The sequence below is a fragment of the Diadema antillarum genome, unplaced genomic scaffold (assembly GCF_040938485.1).
Source record: "Diadema antillarum isolate AM-2024a unplaced genomic scaffold, OU_Dant_1.0 scf00000169, whole genome shotgun sequence".
Lineage (NCBI taxonomy): Eukaryota > Metazoa > Echinodermata > Echinoidea > Diadematoida > Diadematidae > Diadema > Diadema antillarum.
Genome location: NW_027271058.1, coordinates 1,086,157 through 1,107,203, shown reverse-complemented (window position 1 = coordinate 1,107,203; position 21,047 = coordinate 1,086,157). Strand labels below are relative to the sequence as shown.

The following is a 21,047-nucleotide window of genomic DNA, read 5'->3' as shown; positions in this document are numbered from 1 at the left end:
GACACACGCACTTAGAGGGGACCGATATGACGACTCAGCCCAATAAAGTCCATGGAGGTGGTATGAGCTAGCTGTCACCAGCAGTGAAGAAATGAGTGGAGACAGAAACCACGATAATGCCGATAACAATGTTGTCAAGATGTTCAGATATAAAAGGAAGGACCAGATCGTTGTAATCCACGAGTCGAGACGACTAGAACTTTCGCCGCACATACTGTACAATATGAATGGTCGTCCATTGAAACCTGCATGATCACTTTATCGCACGCGAGCGTATCGCTTTGCCATAGTTATGCACGGCGAGCATTATGTGCTGCTAGCCTTGTATACAAACGCTTGTGATAATTTTTTCAGTGTAAAAACATAGGAATACAATCGCGTATTCGGAGATAAAACACGCGAACGTTCGTAAATTTGCACTGGCTTTTTCTCGAAAATTCGGGTAAGCTGTACCCGATACTTCGTAAAAAATAGGGGTCTAATTCTCAAATGCTCCACCCGACCTTTCGTATATCAGGGCATATAATCTACGAAAGGTCGTGTATCGCGACCACCCGACCCGAACGCGATCACCCGATGAAACGAAGTAAGCCGTCTTGGTGTTGTCATGCCTGTTCGCATGCATCACCAAGGAGTACCTCCTTGGCATCACTGACCACCCGCAGAGGTCTGCCACAGAACTCTACACACTCTGTGTGTAGAGTTCTGTCAGGTTTGCGGCGTGCATTCGCTCCATTCAAATCGGATTCGAGCAGACAGACACGCTGATTGGTCGACTTTTGCTCCCGAAATCGGGGAGCAAAAGTCGGTAATTCAAAGGGCTAACAAAAGGATGCGAAGCAGATCTCAAAAGGCCCTCGCGCAACCCCACTCAGCTGGGCTCTCTTCACCATACAGCGAGAGGGCCTTGACAAAAGGCTACAGCAAAGTGCGTGCACCCATGTTTCAGATTTGTATTTATTTCTGTTTTTATTTTCGGGATCTAGCTGTTTCAGGATTGCTTGGGAAAGATTTTTAATCTACCCCTAATTAGAAATATTCAAGAGAAAAAAATAGAAGATCCCTTAGTTTTAGGAATTTTGGGGGATTATTTTCCCGAGCTGATGAGCCCCGATAAAGTACCCCTTTCCCCAAGAATCGGGAATGCCCCATGTGGTAGGCCTACAGATAACCACCTGGGGGGAGGGGGGATTTTGATACTAAGTGGATTTTTAGCGTATAATTTAGTTAAAACTGAAAAGAGACACCTACTTTTTGGTATACCATTCACTCTGCTGTGCAGACTGGGATCTATTTACGCACACGTGAGATCAGTGGTTTGAACTGAACCAGGCTGCTGCGAGCAGAATTCGAGAGGAATGAATCATAAAATTAAAAAGCTTGACTCCTTCCTTGAGTACCTGTAAATAAAGGTATGTTGCCTGCATCTATATGCCAAGTTTTGTGATCTCTTATAATGGAAAAAGGGTAATTAGGTGATCCGAGTATCCTCTCGGATCACCTTCTGTATCTGTACGGATTCTTTCTTCTTCTTCTTCTTCTTCTTCTTTCTTTATTTCTCCCCAAAAGTTGTGCAGAGGTTAGCTCAGAAAGTGCTATGCCTATCAAGTTCAAACTTATACCATGTATGTATCGTGTCCCAAAGACGGCAATCGAACTAATATCAAAGTGATCAGTCGACCTTGACGTCACTATGACGTCATTATATGAAAACACATTCTCAATCATATCTCATTAATGGAATGAAGTTTTTCAATGAAATTTACGTCACATTTATTTCAAGTTATGCGCATTCTACTCATATTCTCAAAATTCACATTTTCTCTTGATATGTGCGCATACGCGCGCGTTGAAATATTTGTATGCTCAAATCGAGCTCAATTTTTTTTTGCACACGTTTCAGACCATTTGGAGCATTTTTTTAAAAATTGAAAAAATCGGACGGACGCGTACGCGCGCGCGCATATACGCACGCACAGCTCATGTGCAATTGAAATTTCCAGTTTTTTCACTTTGATCGGATGTCTGAAATGTTAAGGAATATTTATACCAAGTTTCAAATCAATGCGACTCAATATGACGTCATACGGGCCCGTCAAAGTTGAAATTCCGCGCGCGCGTCAATGGCGATATACAGTGCAACTATGCCAAAAAACTGCTAATTTTAAATTCGATTTTACACGTCAGGATGGACGGTGACCCCCCATTTTCTTTACATATTTTAAAACCTGATGAGTTGTACATGTCATTTCATGGGGTGGCAATGCTGACAAAATGATTAAAAGATAGCAAATTTCTTAATAAAGTAAAAAAAGTAAATTTTCAAAATGACGTCATCAAATTTCAAGTTCATTCGAGCGTATCTCACTAGTCCTTTGTCAATTTTCACCCAGATTTCAGTATGTTGTAGCTTATTCAATGTTCTTTCAAACATAAAATTACAAAATTTTGATTGGATAACGGTATCACCTCGTAAAAATGGATTGAAAGTAACCTAGTCAAATTTGACCAGTTTACGTGTTATCTCTATGGGAGTGCAGTTTTTCTGGAAATGAAAATTGACATGACTATCTTTATCGAGCACTAGCTCACTTACCCTTCGGTAAATTTCTCCCAGATTTTGATATAATGTAGCTGAGACTTTACGCTACCGTAAGTGTGCCCTTCATTTTTTCATACGATGTCGGGATCACGTCAAAAATTTTGGTTGAATTTCAGGCTTATCTTCGATGTATTGAGATATTTCTTTCTTTCTGCAACTTTCTTTGCAATAACTCAAGAAAAACACGCCCTATCACCCCCATATTCTGCACATGTTTAGTTCATGTCACATACATTAGTACTTCATAAAATAACAACTACTTGATCGGACACCATCTTGGGTATGTAAATTAGGGTCAAAGGTCATAAGTGTTTCATCCTGTATCTTAGTGAATACATGTCCTATCTTTCCCATATTTTGCAAACACAAAGACCATGTTATAAGGATCATTTCACAAAATAACCACTTTTTACTCAGATGCCATCTTGTCTGTGCAAATTGAGGTCAAAGGTCATATGTACTTCTTCGTTATGACGTGTTATCTCTATGGGAGGGAATTTTTTTAAATGTGAAAATTGACATGATTGTCTTTATCGAGCACTAGCTCACTTACCCTTCGGTGAATTTCTCCCAGATTTTGATATGTTGTAGCTGAGACTTTACGCTACCGTTAATATGCCCTTCGTTTTTTCATACGATGTCGGGATCCCGTCAAAAATTTTGGTTGAAATTCAGGCTTATCTTCGATGTATTGAGATATTTCTTTCTTTCTGCAACTTTCTTTGCAATAACTCAAGAAAAACATGCCCTATCACTTCTATATTTCGCACATGTTTAGTTCATGTCACGTACATTATTTCATAAAATAACAACTACTTGATCGGACACCATCTTGGGTATGCAAATTAGGGTCAAAGGTCATAAGTGTTTCATCCTGTATCTTAGTGAATACATGTCCTATCTTTCCCATATTTTGCAAACACAAAGACCATGTTACAAGGATCATTTCACAAAATAACCACTTTTTACTCAGATGCCATCTTGTCTGTCCAAATTGAGGTCAAAGGTCATATGTACTTCTTCGTTATGACGTGTTATCTCTATGGGAGGGAATTTTTTTAAATGTGAATATTGACAGGATTGTCTTTATCGAGCACTAGCTCACTTACCCTTCGGTGAATTTCTCCCAGATTTTAATATGTTGTAGCTGACACTTTGCGCTATCGTTAAATTTGATTTTGTTTTTTCATACGATGTCGGGATCACGATAAAAAACTTGGTTGAAATTAAAGCTTATCTTCTATGTATTGAGATATTTCTTTCTTTCTGCAACTTTCTTTGCAATAACTCAAGAAAAACACGCCCTATCACCCCCATATTCTGCACATGTTTAGTTCATGTCACGTACATTACTTCATAAAATAACAACTACTTGATCGGACACCATCTTGGGTATGTAAATTAGGGTCAAAGGTCATAAATGTTTCATCTTGTATCTTGGCGAATACCTGTCCTATCTTTCCCATATTTTGCACACGTATAGACGATGTCGCAAGAATCATTTCACAAAATAACCACTTTTTCCTCAGATGCCATCTTGCGAGTGTAAAGGTGGGTCAAAGGTCATATGTATTTGTTGTATCTTCGTTATCTAGTGTATACGGAATTTGGTACCAAAGATGGCAGATATGACTCCCTTTTCTAAACGAGAATTCAAACATCACACGGCCAACGTTTTTAACAACAGACGAAACCTGTATGGTCATGCCTATTGCGATCAGGACTGGAATCATTGATGAAAAAAAAAAATCGGATCACCTTAATTTGTCAGTAATGACAAATTACAATCTCTAGTTCTACCAAGTTTTGTACTTTCTATCATTGGGTGTGTAATAATAAGTCCTCACAGCAGAGTGAATGGAAGATATATCTGTCTGTTGTGAGGGTAGGACCATATACTTTGTATGACAGACCATGCAGTTAGCAAGAGGCCACCAAACAAGAGGCAGATTTATTGACAGTCTAAACCAGACCTAGTTCTGTATTCAGACCTGTTAAATTTGACTTGAATCAAGGTATTTTATAGTTCAGTGTGACATATTGTGTCCACTATACAACAATTACATGTGCTCTTCCTCAGATCAGAAGAATTGACCACTGTAGAAATCTCTATAATGTTCTAACACAACAATCTCTTTCAGTCTGGTTTGAGATCGAAACAGACTGTGAACACTAAAGTCAACAAATATTTTTTCCTTCTTCATGTCCTGGTGCACTGCATGGCATGTTGATAAAAAGTGGAGTTCTACTAAGGGAGTATCTTTTTTTTTTTTTCTTTTCAAAACCAAATGTTGCCTACAAGCGTGTTTAAACAATTCTATCTCTTGTTGTTTAATAGTAGTGATGGATGGGTCATACATTGTGATAGACTCAACCACCAGTGGCAGTGACCTGTCGTCCTCCTTGGTTTGTCTGGACAAGGATTCGGACCATCCCAACCCACCTCCTCACCCGAGCAAGAACCAGCCCAAGAAAGAGGTAACAGGAGATACCACTGTCCCTACCGAGTTGCCAACTTGTGTGAACTCTCCCATCGTTATCCTAGATTCATCATCAGAAGAAAGCTGCACCGCTCCGAGAAGTGATATTAATGAACAGAAGAGCGAAGATGCCACTTGTCAAGGGGAGGCTTCTGAAGCCAGAAACACAAAAACCTCTGAGTCAGAGTCTAGGAACACTACCAAAATGACACTGAGGAGTAGAGCACATGTTAAGGAGAGCACAGAGAAATGTAAGGATGGGAAAAATGATGTCAGCGCCCCTTCCCCAGAAAAGAAGACAGGGAACCAGCTGAAATTGTCCCTGAAGAGACCAGCCTGTGCCACCATGACACCCATCCAAGCATGCAGAAAGCGACAGAAAGTGAATGGTGATAACACATGTACTGTAGCTCATACAGCAGATGAGTTTTTACAGAAGTACATTATTAGATTTTCAGAAAAGTGTGGTTAAATCAATATGGTAGTTGGTACTCAGGACTAGGACTAGGACTAGGACTGTCATTTCAGAAAGGATATATAAGTCCAATGAATTAATCAGGATCAACATGTTTTAGATTGCTATGGCTGTGTTGTTGGATTGTTTTTGAAAGAAAGAAAATGTACAGTCCTCTGTGCCTGTATCTGTGTAATAATTTGTATGGAAAATGAAAAATTTAGTACAGTCAGTCTTTGAAGTACTTGCTGGTCTTTATTAATACAAAAAAGAGAGAAAGAATAAGTCGTTGTTCTGCCAATCACTTGGAAAAAGCCCTTGTTCTTCGCTCTTTTATTTTTCAAAGAAATTGTGTCTAATCAGGGAGGCTCACACCTCCCTGGTCTAATGAACACTTCTGTGCTTCCTCTACCTTCTCTTTAATCAGCACTTTTGATGATAATATAAAAAGTGAATGAAAAAAAAAAGCACACACAGACACACCTAAGAACAAATGGGAGCTACTTGAGTTGAGGCAAATCAAGGCAAATACATGAATAATTAAAGCCAGACAATAATATTATTACAGTAGATATTATTGTAGTTTCTCTGCCAGCAAACTGATAGGATAACATGCAAGTAGAAAACAACACCATGACAGATATTTGCAGAATGGTTTTATTATCTGTAATTGTCTCTCCCTTTGTCCTATTTGATTATATTGCTATGCATAGTTGAGTATATTCATATAGAAACAGCAGAATATAACTTTACAATTGAGTATATATGAATATAAGAACGACCCAAGTCCATGGAAGACCATTTCGAGTAAACTTTAAAAAACTTCATATCTTTTGTATTTGTCCAATAATATTCTATTTAACTGTGATGGGAAGTCAACATTGTTTATACAAATTAGAACATACATTATTATGACAATTAACATTTACATTAATTGTGGAGAGGCCATTTTGTGTGATGGACTTGGGTCGTTCTTTGATTCATATACATGATATTCTGCTATAGAGATGAGAGAAGGACGAGAGAGGGCGCTATAATATGAATGTAAGAATGACCCAAGTCCTTCATTCTTACATTAATATAAGATTTAACTCATTTATTTCAGGCACTTCCGGGGGTAATTAGTATTTAACATTTATACACAAGATGAGTCCATGCATAAGCTACAATTTCCCATGTCAAACTGAATTTGGCCAAAAATTGGACTTGGGTCGTTCTTATATTCAGGTCTTCAATTATTATTATCCTTCTCGTGAGTATTTCACAGAAACAGGAAAATACTGTCGGTAGTCACGCTTCATAATTTGCTGTGCTTGTATAAATCCCCAGTCTCCATTTGACCGATGTGTAGCATGTGTTACAGTGTATATTCCCTTTGCAAAACTTGACACCAAAACACCTCCATTTATCTTCATCTCTCGATCTTCCAGAGCCTCCCTCCATGTGTAGCACACCCATTTCAGGCAGTGCCAACGCTCCCGACATGCCTACTGTCACTCCCATCGCTGTGCGCTACGACCGCATTCGCTGCGAACTTAGCGCAACGAAGAAGCAGCAGCAGAAATTACTCTCGGTGCAAGAGGTAAGCCTAGATGTCTTTCACTTTGGATTTGTTTTGTGTTAGATGCTCATCCTTCTGCTACTTACCGATATTTGGGTCTGAATCTCAAGACTAAAAGTTTTCACTTCTCGTCCTGTCCTTGCTCTCAAAGCCCTCATCTCTCCCTGCTCCACTGGCTCCAGAAAAAAAAAAAAAAGAGAGGGTTCTTATTTGTCCCTGCTTGTGTTACAACATTCCAATCCCAGCCTGAATTGATTATCCCGTCAAGGACGGACTGATTTTTGCCATAATTCGCATTCGCCCCCCCCCCCCCCCCCCCCCTCCCCCACCCTTGGAGGGGGGAACCTATCTTCAATGGGTTAAGGTAACCTTGCCGAATTTCTTTGCATACTGTAGTCAGGGAGGTGGAAGGGAGACTCCATCTCCCTGGTGTAACAGTGCAAGCTGAATACAGTGCACTATAACAGATAAGTCTATTTCTGTTTCGCTAATCGGGACCTCTTGATGATTTTCGCATGTCTTTTAAATTTGCAAATAGCACCTGACTGACAAAATTCGCAAAAATATAAACCTCGCGAAATATTCGGCGTATACAGTATTAGTGTGTTTTCTACATAAAAACATCCAAATGTCCATGTCTCAAAGAAATGCGTGTGTGTGCATGCACATATTATTGAAATGTCATTTTCCAAATTGCAGAAGTTGTCTTATTAGGCCTATATAACAGAAATGAACAAACTGCTTTTTTATCATTATGCCATGAACATAGATATTCCACATGAAAATTGTCTATAGACCTGCTACTTTTATCATGTAGGAGCGGGGAGGTGGGAACTGGGAAGTATGTCGAATTGTGATGTAGAAGCGCCTAGTTTGTACTGTTCAGTGCTAACATTAACATGACTTGTGATGTTGCGCAAAATTGTGTTGCATTATGTTGTGTTGCTAGCGAGATGCAAAAACAATTCACAATGATATAAACTTAATTTGAATAGAAAGAGAGTCAGTTAAGTGAAAGTCGAGGAAGATGACAACTGACAAGACCACACTAACTTGTCTGCAAAGACATATTATCTGGTTGAAAGTTGATTAGTTGCCATTAAATGACCGTATAGGCCTACATATACGAAACAGTTGTGAGCTTCCGTTGAACTGTCTGTGTGTGTGTCGCAAATGCCTCATCGCTGCTATGATGAGGCGAATTAATTGTCTCATAAGCATATCTGTCTGTACTTTTTTTTCATGATAGAATGAATCTGAGGCCAAAGTATCCTTCCATATAGGATTATTAAAAGTAATACAGAATTATTACCTTGACTGCAATTCCTCTACTTCCTCCTGTGTAAAGGCATAATTTACCATTTGCAGATGAAACAAATACCCAGCATTAGTGCTTTAAAAATAGTTCTAAAATGTGTTTAGGGTAGAAACAACCACTGTAAAAATTTGAAAAGGTAAATTTGGTGTTAATTATTGTTTAATACAAAATGTAAACAATAGTTATAATAAAAATGTTTCCAGACTAAACCATCTACAGTTACGGTTTATTAAGGAAAATACAGATACCTCGTTATATTTTAGGCTGTATCGCGAACATTTTATGTGATAGGATGTTTTGTGGTACAACAGACCTACACATATGCATTAAATATCAAATCTTGAAATTTTTAAAAATCACTGTTCCCAAAGGTTAACAGGACCTCTGCTGAATAGTTCTGATCAAAATAATTTTCATTTTATTTTGACATTATGACCAAGAAGCATACATACTTCAGTCACCAGCATGATTTGCAATGAGTTTGTGTCTGTTTAGGATCTTTCCTTATTCTTTGCTCGTAAGGATTATTTTTGAAGATGGTGGTGATGCTTACTTCTTTAAATATCAAACTGTGAAATACTCAAAACTAGAGAAGCACTCTGAGAGCACAGACCTCCGCCAAGCAGCTAATTTCCACCAATGATCTTGTTCTTCCACATAGATCAGTGATTTCCACTCATATGTATGCATGTTGAAAGGTCGCCCGATTTCCCAATATAGAAGCCTTTTGTTACGCCATCAACCCTCAGCTGTGTGGCGCGCATCGCCCTAGCAGAAACTAGAGCACGCACTTTATTGCGTGTATGAAAACCTAAAAAATGTGCAGCTTGTGCTCTTAAGTTCATTGACCCTACCTGCCAAAATATTGAAAATCCTTCATAAAATCCATAAAAATTTCTGGATGACTACCAATATTCAGTCATCTGTTACTTTGGTCATTCTCAAACCTTCCTGCAAGTTTCATACAAATCTGTTCACAACTTTTTGAGTTATTTTGCACAAAACAAACAAACAAACAGTATATGAAAACATAACCTCCTCCCTTGGCGGAGGTAATAACCACACATGGTCTGCAAGTTGGTGATACAGCACTTATGTGAAGTGATGCTGTTTGTTATTTTGTTTACTTTAAACAGGAGTTACAGGAGGAACTTGCCAAGTTTAGGCAGGAGTTCAGTAAGAAGAAGGAAGAAGAGACTACCTCCTCCGTCCTAGTCGATGTCAAGACCAAGGAGGACGGCATCCTCCGGCCTGTGGTCATCGATGGCAGTAATGTCGCCATGAGGTGAGACCGCAATCCTCGCTCAAAAGATCAGCTCCTTTATGATGTCCTTCATGCAGCTTCGTGCTAAAAACTGATATTAAGGGGGTCAGTAACTATGCTGCGTACAACCACTGAAATTTCCTTGGTATATCTGGCATCTCATTATGTCAGGGATGAAAGCAAGAGAATACAAAAGGGATAGGACATGCAAAATAACCTAGCAGTATATTAAGTATCTCGCTATATATCTGACCTCATTATAATGTGGTTCCATGTTAGATGAGAGTGGACCCGGTGAACTATCCAAAGCTGAAAGGTTCCTGACTTCAGACCAGCATACATTGTAGTAACGTGTCCTCAATTTGAATGCCCAGCATGCTGGTTATTTACCTCCTTAGCTTTTCCTATCCAGCATCAATTGCTGTATATACTATGCATATGAAAAATCAATTCGAATAGCAAGAAAAGAGTGTAAAGAAGCACTTATAACAAATGGCCAAACACTGTGTCCAGGAAATAGGCGTCCAAGACTTTATGAAGAACACATTTGCAAACTGGTGTACATTGTAGTTTCAGAAGGCCAAGATATATCCCGTGTTTAAAGTCCATGGGGCAAAATTCACAGTTTGAATGCGTTGCTAGACTGGACTGTCGTCTCATGCAGTAACTTGACATGGATTGATTGTGTTTCGTGTCATGTGGCAAATGTTGAATTTAAATATGTGATCGTGCACCTCAAAACGAACATTAAGTCGCACACACTGATTTTGCATGAGGACTGAAAATAAGTGAAATGGGTCAACCTAGCCGAACTTGACTTTTTCATATTTTCTGAAAGAGCGGGTCTTCTTTTACATTATGCTAAAATTTGGTATCATAAAACGGGCAGGAAAGTGTGTTTTTTTAGCAGTTTATCTCGAACATTTTTGGTAGAATAGTGTGATTAGGTGTGTCTTTAGAATCCCTTTTTCATTTCTGAAAAACCTTGTCCACACTCTTCACTTTCAACTCTAATAACTTTTGAAAGGATAGTGCTACTGCTCTGAAAGTTGGCATTGATTATGGACAGAATGTGTTAATGAGGCATGCTTAATTTCAGTTTAATCTGATAATCCCTTCATTGTTGTTACTCTGGTGGTTTACTTCCTGTTTTTTGTCCCATTCATCGCACAGCCAGCACGGTTTGGTAAAGATTAAGCGCTTGAATAGACACTGTACTTCAGAGCCTCTTTTCTCAGTTCACTTTTTTCCTGAGTTTGTACTTTCTTTCCAATATTTAGATAGGTTATGAGAGTCCATTTGATTGAGTTATACATCATTTTAAAGCTTCAAGTCTGCTCTTTCAGAATATGGTCTTAACTAAAAATTTATGGCTGGCGACTTTTTGTTTGTTTTGAGGTGCAGGGTCACATATGACTGCAATATTTGTTGTGGCTGCTTCCCAAACTGCTCAACCCATATTCAAAACCATGGTGTCATTAATCTTTCCATTTTATTCCATGTATTTACTATCATCATCTTTTAGATATATTCTATTTTCAAAGGGAGAATGGGTTTTAGAATTTGTTTATCCCTTCGGATTTTGGATAAGGAATGGAACTGATGCCTTTCTCCACTTTGATCTTTAGATTTCATAATTAGAAGAATAAAAATGCAAGAGAAATATGTGATTTCATGTCATCATTTGTGACATATCCCTTGCAGTCACGGCAACCACAAGGTATTTTCCTGCAAGGGCATCGCCCTGTGCGTGCAGTTCTTCCAGAAGCGAGGCCACAAGAACATCACGGTGCTGGTGCCCCTGCACAGGAAGACCAGCGAGGCGGCCAGGAGCTGCCCCATCAAGGACCGACACATCCTGGACGACCTGGAGTCCAAGGGGCTCCTCTCATTCACCCCGTCCAGGGAACTGAGGGGGCGGAGGGTCACGCCCTACGATGACAGGTTCGTATAGCCCCTGTGAAGCATCCTTCTGGAAAGCACTGTGCACTGGGCGGATACCAGTGTACTGGTTGCTGACTGTTGCTAGCCACCTGCGACGAATCATTGGTGGGGCGGGGGGCATCTCTCGCTAGTTTGCTGGTGCGTGTCCGTCCGATGTGTCTAGTGTGTGTCTATGTGATGGTCCGCTTCATTGGGTTAGCACCCTACGTCATTTTAAGAAGTTTGAATCTCTTATGTAGCATGAGTTGGGACTTTCTTACACTCTGGAACTCTGGGTTGTTGTTGTTGTTTTTTTTTTGTATGTCATGTCTTTTACGAATTCCAAGGGGCAGAGTGTTTTCCGGTTGGTTTAGTGGGATGGTGTGAGTACAAACAACATCACACTGGCCGACTAACTGGTTCTTGGATGAAGCTACCAGGTTATTTCTCTGTATGTCAATAATGAAAAAGACAAAAATGATGATCGTCCTTAAAGGGCTAGGGAACAATCTGTTTTAGCTCAGAACCACAAGGCCTTTTATATTGTACAAAGTCTGTGGACATAGTGCCCTTGTTGTTCCAAAGCAATATATATTCTTCTTCCTAGATTCTCTTCAGTAGAGACCTCCATTGGTGAACTTTGTATGGAAATATCTCAGAAGATCTTGGACAAGATGAGTTGTGTCATGATGTAACGTGAAAACCCAAATATGGGACATTTCAGGCATTCTTTCATCTCCTTATAAGTGTAACATCTAGATGGCCAGTAGCCTGTTCTTGTTCTTTTTTTTCCAGAACAGTTGGAAGCTGTCTCAAGGAAAAAAAAAAGATGTGAAGGGATATTGAAAGAATACTTTGACACTGAGACCATAGTCCATACCCATATACAATGAAATTATATATAGTGAATGCCTGATACAATTTCCAAATATTTCAGCAAGTTTCTCATACAGAAGTTGCACTGTGTTAACTAGCTGTATCTGTATTTCAATATCTCAAGAGTTCACAGCTTTTCTATAGTCTTATAATCACCTCTATGTTGCATTTTGTCCTACGGACACCATGCAGGTTCATCATCCAGCTTGCGTGTGACAACGGTGGTGTTATTGTCTCCAATGACAACTACCGAGACCTCATGGGGGAATCCCCACAATTCAAGCGAGTCATAGAGAACAGGTATGTACACATAGCATTGAGATAGCCAGTATGCTAACAGGGTGCTGCTAACTTTTCTTTTTTACCACTTGCAAGCTCAGGCAAGCAGATTTTCATATTGTTGCTGAACACTTACCTGAATATGAATTTTCTTGACCCCCCCCCCCCCCCCCCCCCCAAAAAAAAAGTAAAAAGATATAGGAAAATTGTATGAAAAATCACCTTTTAGTGATGCAAGGCCATAATTAAATGCAACCATTTGAATATACAGCACACATTGATTCACAGTACATTTGTACATTGGAATAACAAACTTGGTTTGATCAAGTGTTGGTGCTTCATTGCATTGAGGTTTCTTCACAGAATTAGTTATCGCGTAAACACATACAGTTTTAGATCTGACCTTGAACTTTGGCCTTTGACCTCTGGCCGATTTCACCCAAAATCTAATCAAGTAATTGCCCTATCATACTTTATACTTGGACCAAGTTTGGTAAAATTCCACTCAATGATATGTAAGTCATCGTGTAAACAAATGGGGACGGACGTACGGACGGACGGAGGAACAACCCAAAACATAATGCCTCCAGCACCCTCCGGGCAGAGGCATAAAAAAAGACGGCTTCTAAACTCTTTGCTTGCCCAATTTAGACAAGCATTTCTTCTCATTGTTCCAAAACACTTGCCTGACTTTGATTTGCACTTGCCCCGGGCAATAGGGCGAGTGCTTATGTGGCACCGTGATGCTAGTCTCTTTTCTACCCACATGATAATTTTTAATGCTGTCCACATGATTTATCTTTGATGTGTTAGATTTGAGATGTGGGGTAGTTTTCAAAGTTTTTCAGGTTACAGTCAGAAAAGTAGAATTATTATATATCACATCTGGGGGGCATTTCATGAATTGTCATGTCTGATATTTTTTCTGACAAACTGCTTTAAAGGGACTGTACAGTACTGGTTGAGGTGGGGATTCATGTTTTGAACATTCCTAGGTGAGATAATGAGAAACCTCTTATGAAATATGAAAGAGCATGTAATTTTAAGAAGGATCCATTGTTTATTTGATGAAAATTGGTTTTCAAATGGCTGAGATATCCAAAAAAGTGATAATAATAAAAGGCGACAGGCCACATCTGTTATTAGGATCTCTTTGTTTAACCTTGTTTTTGGTTATCTCAGCCATTTCAAAACGGATTTTCATCAAATACCGTAAACTTTTGATAGCCCTTAGAATCGCATGCTCTTTGACATCTCATTGAGTGGTTTCTGAATATCTCGCAAAACGTTAAAAGCTAATTCCTCACCTTGACCAGAACTGTACACACCCTTTAAGCTACTGAAATCCTTACATCTGATTGGTTGAGAGCACATTTGTCAATAAATTTGCTGGACAAAATACTTCATGAAATGTCCCCTCCCCCCACCATTGCTTTGTCCCACATGTATAAATGATTAATAAATACATGTATTTTGTTCATTCTGTGTCAGGTTGCTAATGTACGTGTTCGCTCGGGACAATTTTATGGTTCCCGAGGATCCTCACGGTCGCTATGGTCCCCGGCTGGACGATGTCTTGAGACGGTAAGAGAGTGACTGTGGCTGTGTGCGACATCAAAACTCATTCACAAAGACTGAAATTTGTCGAGCATCCCCTTGCTGTTTATGTTGTGTGTTTCTTTCTTTTTTCTTTTCTTTTTTTTGCATTCCTGCGAGCAATATGGTGCTACCATACAATCAGAGTTTCCATAAAGGTGCAGTAATTCATCGCACACAGACCGTGCAAGTATCGTCGGTTGAGAATGAGAAGGTTGTTAAGTCATCTCGGACTCTATGGGTTTAATGGCAACTTTAAAACACCCTTCTTATTCTCACCCAACAATATTATGTGATATAATGCCAGTGCTTATATGTAAGCATGCTGAGATTTTCTATACAAGGTTTCCCGACGTAAATAATTACATGGCTCGTAAATGTCAATAGTCGGCAACATGAAAATAGAATAAATGTTTCATTCGGGATGTGTATTCTGTAATCAAGAAATTAGAACAGAATGTTTGTTGTAATGCAGTGACGGGATGACTGTAGGCATATAATAATGACCGTTTTCCTCATCCTCCATATATCAGGAACAGTGCCTGGTCTCAAATGACCAGTCCAAAGGGTCCGACGGAACCCCTTCCAGCCCATCGGTCAAGATGTCTCCAATCCTGGCCCCTTACCCATCTGAGACGGTCACCCAGACTGGCCAGGCTGTTCGGAAACAGCCGTGTCTGGCAAGGGGGTGAGCCTAGAAACCGGCCTGTGTCTAGTAATGACCGTTTTCCTCATCCTCCACATTTTCGAGACAGTGCTTGGTCTGAGATGACCAGTCCAAAGGGTCCGACAGAACCCTTTCCAGGACAACGGTCAAGCTGTCTACAGCCCTGGCCCCTAACCCATCTGAGACGGTCACCCAGACTGGCCTCACTGTTTGGAAATAGCCGTGTCTGGCAAGGGGATAGGCCTGCCTACAACCCCAACCCACCAGCACTCAGGTACTAGATGTGGTACAGCTTCAAATGTCTACCTGTCAGAGAAGAACATGCAGAGATGTACAGGGGAATCCCGTTCTAACGAGATCGTATACGAAGAGAATCCACTTATAACGAGATAAATTGTCCGGTCCCAACTAAATTTGTGTGTTAACCTATGGGAATTCGAAGTTTCGTTCATTGCGGGATAGTTTTCGGGCCTAAAAACAAAGAAAAACGAAGGTGAATTCGTGCGGATATGGCGGGCAAAATCATGCAATGTTTTAAAACCAGAAAAGGTTAGTTCTCCATGTAATTGTCTGAAATTATTGTTGCATGCAGGCAGGTACAAACCACTGCCAGAGCCAAACAACGCAATTAAGGAGCACGCGCTGGAAGTTCCTTACGTCTCTTTCTGAGGGCCGACAGCATCAATTTTTTTGCAAATGTAGCAAATTGTCAGAAATTTTTAACATGTTCAATATTTTTTTGAAATAAGAAAAACTAGTTGAAACAATGAAAACTGTTTTCAAGTTTGATTGCCACTGTAATTACCGAACCCTGACGACACCTAATATTTGCTAAAATTTCGTAAACTTACATAAACATTAGCCGCTCAGGTAAATGGTTTTTTTTTTTTTTTCTGGACTTCTTGCCTACTACTGCCTAGATGCGTACCTGACTTGTATCCTGACGTAGCACGTCATCTGACAGGAAAGTGTATACTTGTGGAAAACAAAAATATGTTAAGTACAGTACTTGTGCGTTGCTTTGTATCCGTAATATGAAAAAAAAAAAGCCTGTTCCTGTGAGCACTAGGTCCAACAGGTTTTTTGTTTGTTTGTTTGTTTGTTTTTTGTTTTTGGATGACTCTGCTACGCAAGGAAAGCTCTTCATAAGAATATCAGGAATGATATATTCTCACACATCCTCTTACGACACACATTTGTGCTGTAAGTCAGTTGCAACCATAATTGTAGTATTCTTGCATTCAGACCCTGAGATGATATACCTGCAAGCAATGTTATGATTCTGAGACCAAGACCAGGTAGATAAATTTTAGCAACTGTAATTGTGTTATTCTTGCATTCAAACCCCGAGACATTTACCTGCAAGCAATGTTATGAATATAAGACCAAGTAGGTGAATTTAGCAACCACAATAATTGTAGTATTCTTGCATTCAAACCCAAGACTATATTCCTGCAAACAATGCAATGATTATGAGACCACGACAGTATTAAAGTGTGTTTGTTTGTTTGTTTTTAAAACTTACTACTGGCTGTCCAATCAAATGACTTTCTGACTTTCAATCTGCTGCAACTTTCCCCCTCTCGTGCAAGCTGTCACTGACTTGTTCCTGTGACCCATTTATCATCAACTCTGTCATTAGAGCCAAGTCAACTCAGAGTACTCAAGACGTTATAGCTGACAACTCATGGCTCAAATACAATCGTCTTGCCAACTTTCACAATCTCCAGAGGCCTTGTAGTAATACTGTCCTCATTCAGTGAATCTGTTAACAGTGGCAATAATATGATGAATACCCTGCCACTATGAAGATAGTATGACCCTTGGGTAGCCCTCTTATGATATGTATCTATTTTATCCCCAACCACACTGAATACAAATGCAGTGTAGTTGTTTCAATATAAACTTTTCACAGGGATCGTTGAGGTACACCTCGGCATTCCTTGTGCCAAAAGAGTACGTAAGTTATGAAGACAGATTGTGGAGAGGATTGAGTTTATCATGTGTTAAAAAGAATCTATTCAAATCAAAGAAGAAAAATCATTCATTGTTTCTGTAGTGAGACAGTTGTCTTTCAATGGCCTCCAGAACACCATATGTGACCGCCCAGCTCAGAACCTACAAAAAGTAGGCTGAAATGAATTTCTGTTTTTCTAGATACATGTAGTTTAAAAACAAGTAAGCTCTACACTTTACAATCATACAAAACCCGTTAAAATTGTACCATTATAACCCATTCACAAACAGATTGATAAAGTTCAGTTTCATAGAAAAGGGAGAAAAGAGGATTTAAAGTTTGGGGTCACTCTGGCATGGTGCGCAAAAATATCAATGAAAAAGAAAGTGGTCCAGAAAAAAAAAAATATGCTGTTTTCTCTATTTCAGCTTTGTTTTAAGCTGCCAAAGTTTGATAGCTGGTAGAAAAAAAGATTAATCTATCAGGTAAGACTATACATTTCAGCTGGTCAACCCAAAGGACATGTTTTGGTCCATTCTAGAGAATCTTAACCTGCTTCTTTTTTTGTAGGTTTTGAGCTGGGCAGTCACATATTTAACCTTGTTCTGAAGAGAGAACAATACCTTGTACTCAGGGGGGAGATGTACTGCTACCATCTCCTTTCCCTCGGGTAGTATCTGATACTGTAAATCTTTCTGTGCCTTGCAAATTATCTTGCCAAGATATTAGTAAAGGTGCGTGCATTTGTTCTTGACTTTACGTTACTGGTATTTTTCTGTGTTTGTTGGATAATGATGGAAAAGTTGTTCACACTTGATCATAGCTGCAAGTTTTTGTATCAGCAGACGTTTTGGAAATTATTGATATTGTTCCGTAAGAAAATAAATTTGTTCTATACACTACATGCAGATAGTGTCCTTTGGTCTGTGCATTGAATCAGTCTGACTGTAGATGGTATAATTCCCATGGTAAAAAAACCCAAAACATTTACAGAGTCAGTTCAGTCTGTACTCAATCTCACTGGAAAACAAGCAGAAAATGAAGCGGAACACTGAAAGACATCTAACATTTTCCATAATGAAGATAAAGACCCCTATGTTTCTCTATATGGTGTACATCTTTTTTTCTTTTTCAATTTACTGAGAGGACATAAAAACTGACGACCAGAGACCATCACAGTAGACAAAATCTTATAAGTATACAATTCTCCCTGTCGCATTTAGCTGATATCAAGCGATAATCACCTTGCGATACCGATATCTGATCGATCGCTCTTGGGACGTACACTTCCGGTTTTGCGGTTTACCCACCTCACGTCTTTCATCTATGGATATTTTCCATAAATTCATTGTTTTGCATCATCGGCCCAGCATTGGGCTGCTTCACAGAAGAATCCCATTCATCAAATGTAAAGTTACAGATTAGAAAAAAACTCTATTATTTGACAGATTATATGACAGAATTTGATTATGATCTGTGAATACTAGTACAAGTGTACTTTGGTGTTCAATGTACATGAAAGCGTACATTTACACATCATGCGTTCATAACGGGAAGTTTATATCCCAAGAATTAAAGGTAAAAAAATTAAGAGCGCCACACACGTTCAGATTCAGAGAGCTATATGCGATAGGAAGAATTGAACAATGAAGGACTGGTACTGAACAGTACTGGAAGAAAATCTTTATTTTCAAGGAAATGATAGAAAAGAGGTACAGTCAACCTTGCCTAAGTCAACCTTTGCCCAAGTCAAAAACTCGGCCAAGTCGCAGCTCCAGAAAAGTCCCAATTTGCTCTGTACATGTACTTATATTCTTCAAATAATCTTAAGCTATTGTAAAAGTGGATATTTTTGTGAGAGTAATTTTTCATGCATGGCTGGGCAAGATGAATTTCACATGTTTTTAATTCCACAGAATCAAGCCGTCAACTACAGAAACATTTGGCATGCAAAAATATTCACATGCTTTGATTTTTTGTGCCAAGTTTCTGGTTGGAGCAAAACGTGCAAAAATGTCAACACTGCGAAAGTTTACACTTTTACATTAAGTCAAAATTTACAATTTGAATATCGGCTATGTCGAAGATAATTTCAAATGCAGATTTTTTGAATACATGTTATTTTCCCTGTACTCCCTTCAAATATGGAAGTAAAGCATTCTTACATTCTTTCATAAATAGATGAAGAAAAAAATACTAATTTCTCCTCTATGCTTGATGTCCAGCAGAGCAGAACATAAATTACATGTACCACCAGGGTAGAGGCGAGCTACGTGTGGGCGGCACAGCGGGGTTTGGAAAAAAGAAAAGACATTGCATAATAAAAATTCGTCAGGAACAATTTAAGTTAAAAATCAACATCTGCAGATGTCGAATTTTGCACACGTCAAAAGTGTTTTTGTCAGTCCCAATAGATTTGACTATGGTGAGGTTGACTGTAGTTTAAATGATGTGCACAAAAACTACATACTTGTACCTTGGATTTGTTTGTGATGTTTCAAGTGACACACTGAAGAAAAAAAATCACTACACACAACGTTTTGACTGCTGTAGCGCAAGATCATTTTTATTTCTCATACGTTTCATTTCCCACAATCACGTTTACATGGTATCACTTGTCATATGTTGAGTAAATACAGCAACATAACTCTTTACAAGAATGTTTACTGTCACACAGAATAAGATGAGAAAACTATGAGAATGAATAAAGCTACTAGTCATTCTTCATCGTTCCATAATTTTGTTTATGTCCATTCAACGCACTTCATTTGGCAAATGCCAACAAGAAAAAATGATGAAAAGAAATTTAAGTATCTTTGGATTATACACGTGTATGATATGTTTTTTTTTTTTTCTTCCCTAAATACAAAGCAACACTTGATATGACACCATCCATGTGACTAAAAAAAGGAAGTCATTAGAAGACAAGATACAGAGGAAAGATTTATAAAGGAAGGTAATTCCACTGTACGACAGTCGAGTCACCCTCTAGACTGCGAAAATGCACAGCTCGAGTCCGATTATCCAAGTTGAATCGCCTCTCGCATGGCTTTTTTGAAGCCGATTCCGAAGCCTCGCCCTACACACATTCTACCCGCCAGGGCTTATAGTGTCATCTCTGTCTGCCACACTAATCACTTTTCTCCAGTAAAAATTATGATTATTTCAAGAAAATCAGATGAAACGATAATACACAAACTTTGATCCAAGCACTGAGTAAATAATGCCACCACTATCACAAATACGACGCGTATGAAAATCGAATATATTTCTCTAGTCTTTGCACTACAAATTCTTGTTTGTTTGTTGTTGTTTTTTTAACCCTTTTTCTCCTCTAGTAAGTTTTTGTTATTAAAAAATAAAGAATAAAGAACATGACTTTGGTTGAGTTGTACAATTTCAAGCACAGAAGACAGAAACATTGTAACAAGAACAGAAAAAAGAGGAGCACACAACTTCAAAAGTCTTTGAATTTCTCCATCTTCAAAATCTTACACAAGATTGATAACAAAGGATGGTCACTTGCATTTACTACACATTTCTGACTGATAATGACAGCCTATTGGAAATGCGTCAGGTGGTACACAGATACATATAAACGGGATACACAATACCAATAAAAACTAAAGTAAGGCACCCACACAAATCCCGACTACCGTAGTCTACATAAACTGAGAAATAAATCCGGATCTGTCTCACTGATTGAAATCAACAGGTTTCTCACTCTAACAGGGTACAAAAATAAAGCAATATAAAGAGTTTGGACCTGCGAAAGCCACCTTGTTACAAGAGGGCTTTGTTACATCCAACCTCTGTATCACAAGGTTCCACTGTATCTCATTCCGCAAACAAGATAATTCACAAAAATATCTTGTTTACTTGAGTTCACAAGCTTCAGCACAAACTTGGAGGCCATCATCTTCTTGTGATATCATAAAACTGAGGACATCTTAAACCTGATTCGAAATTTTACAGATTCGTCTGTTTTCTTTTGCTGAACATGTGCTGAAGTGAAATTGTTGGCACATATTTGTGGATCCCTTAGCAAATTTCGTCCATGATGAGAGCTA

The 21,047-nt window shown here is 38.9% G+C and overlaps 1 protein-coding gene across 1 annotated transcript; it reads left to right on the top strand.

Annotated features, from left to right (window-relative positions):
• Window positions 1-4,945: 4,945 nt before the first annotated feature.
• LOC139722657 (uncharacterized) lies at window positions 4,946-15,466 on the top strand. The gene is made up of 7 exons (XM_071633949.1): window positions 4,946-5,471; window positions 6,967-7,118; window positions 9,552-9,700; window positions 11,384-11,623; window positions 12,671-12,778; window positions 14,249-14,341; window positions 14,887-15,466. Exons 1-7 carry the CDS (start codon window positions 4,946-4,948, stop codon window positions 15,299-15,301), a joined length of 1,683 nt encoding a protein of 560 aa, XP_071490050.1. The 3' UTR covers window positions 15,302-15,466.
• The last annotated feature ends 5,581 nt before the right edge of the window (window positions 15,467-21,047 follow it).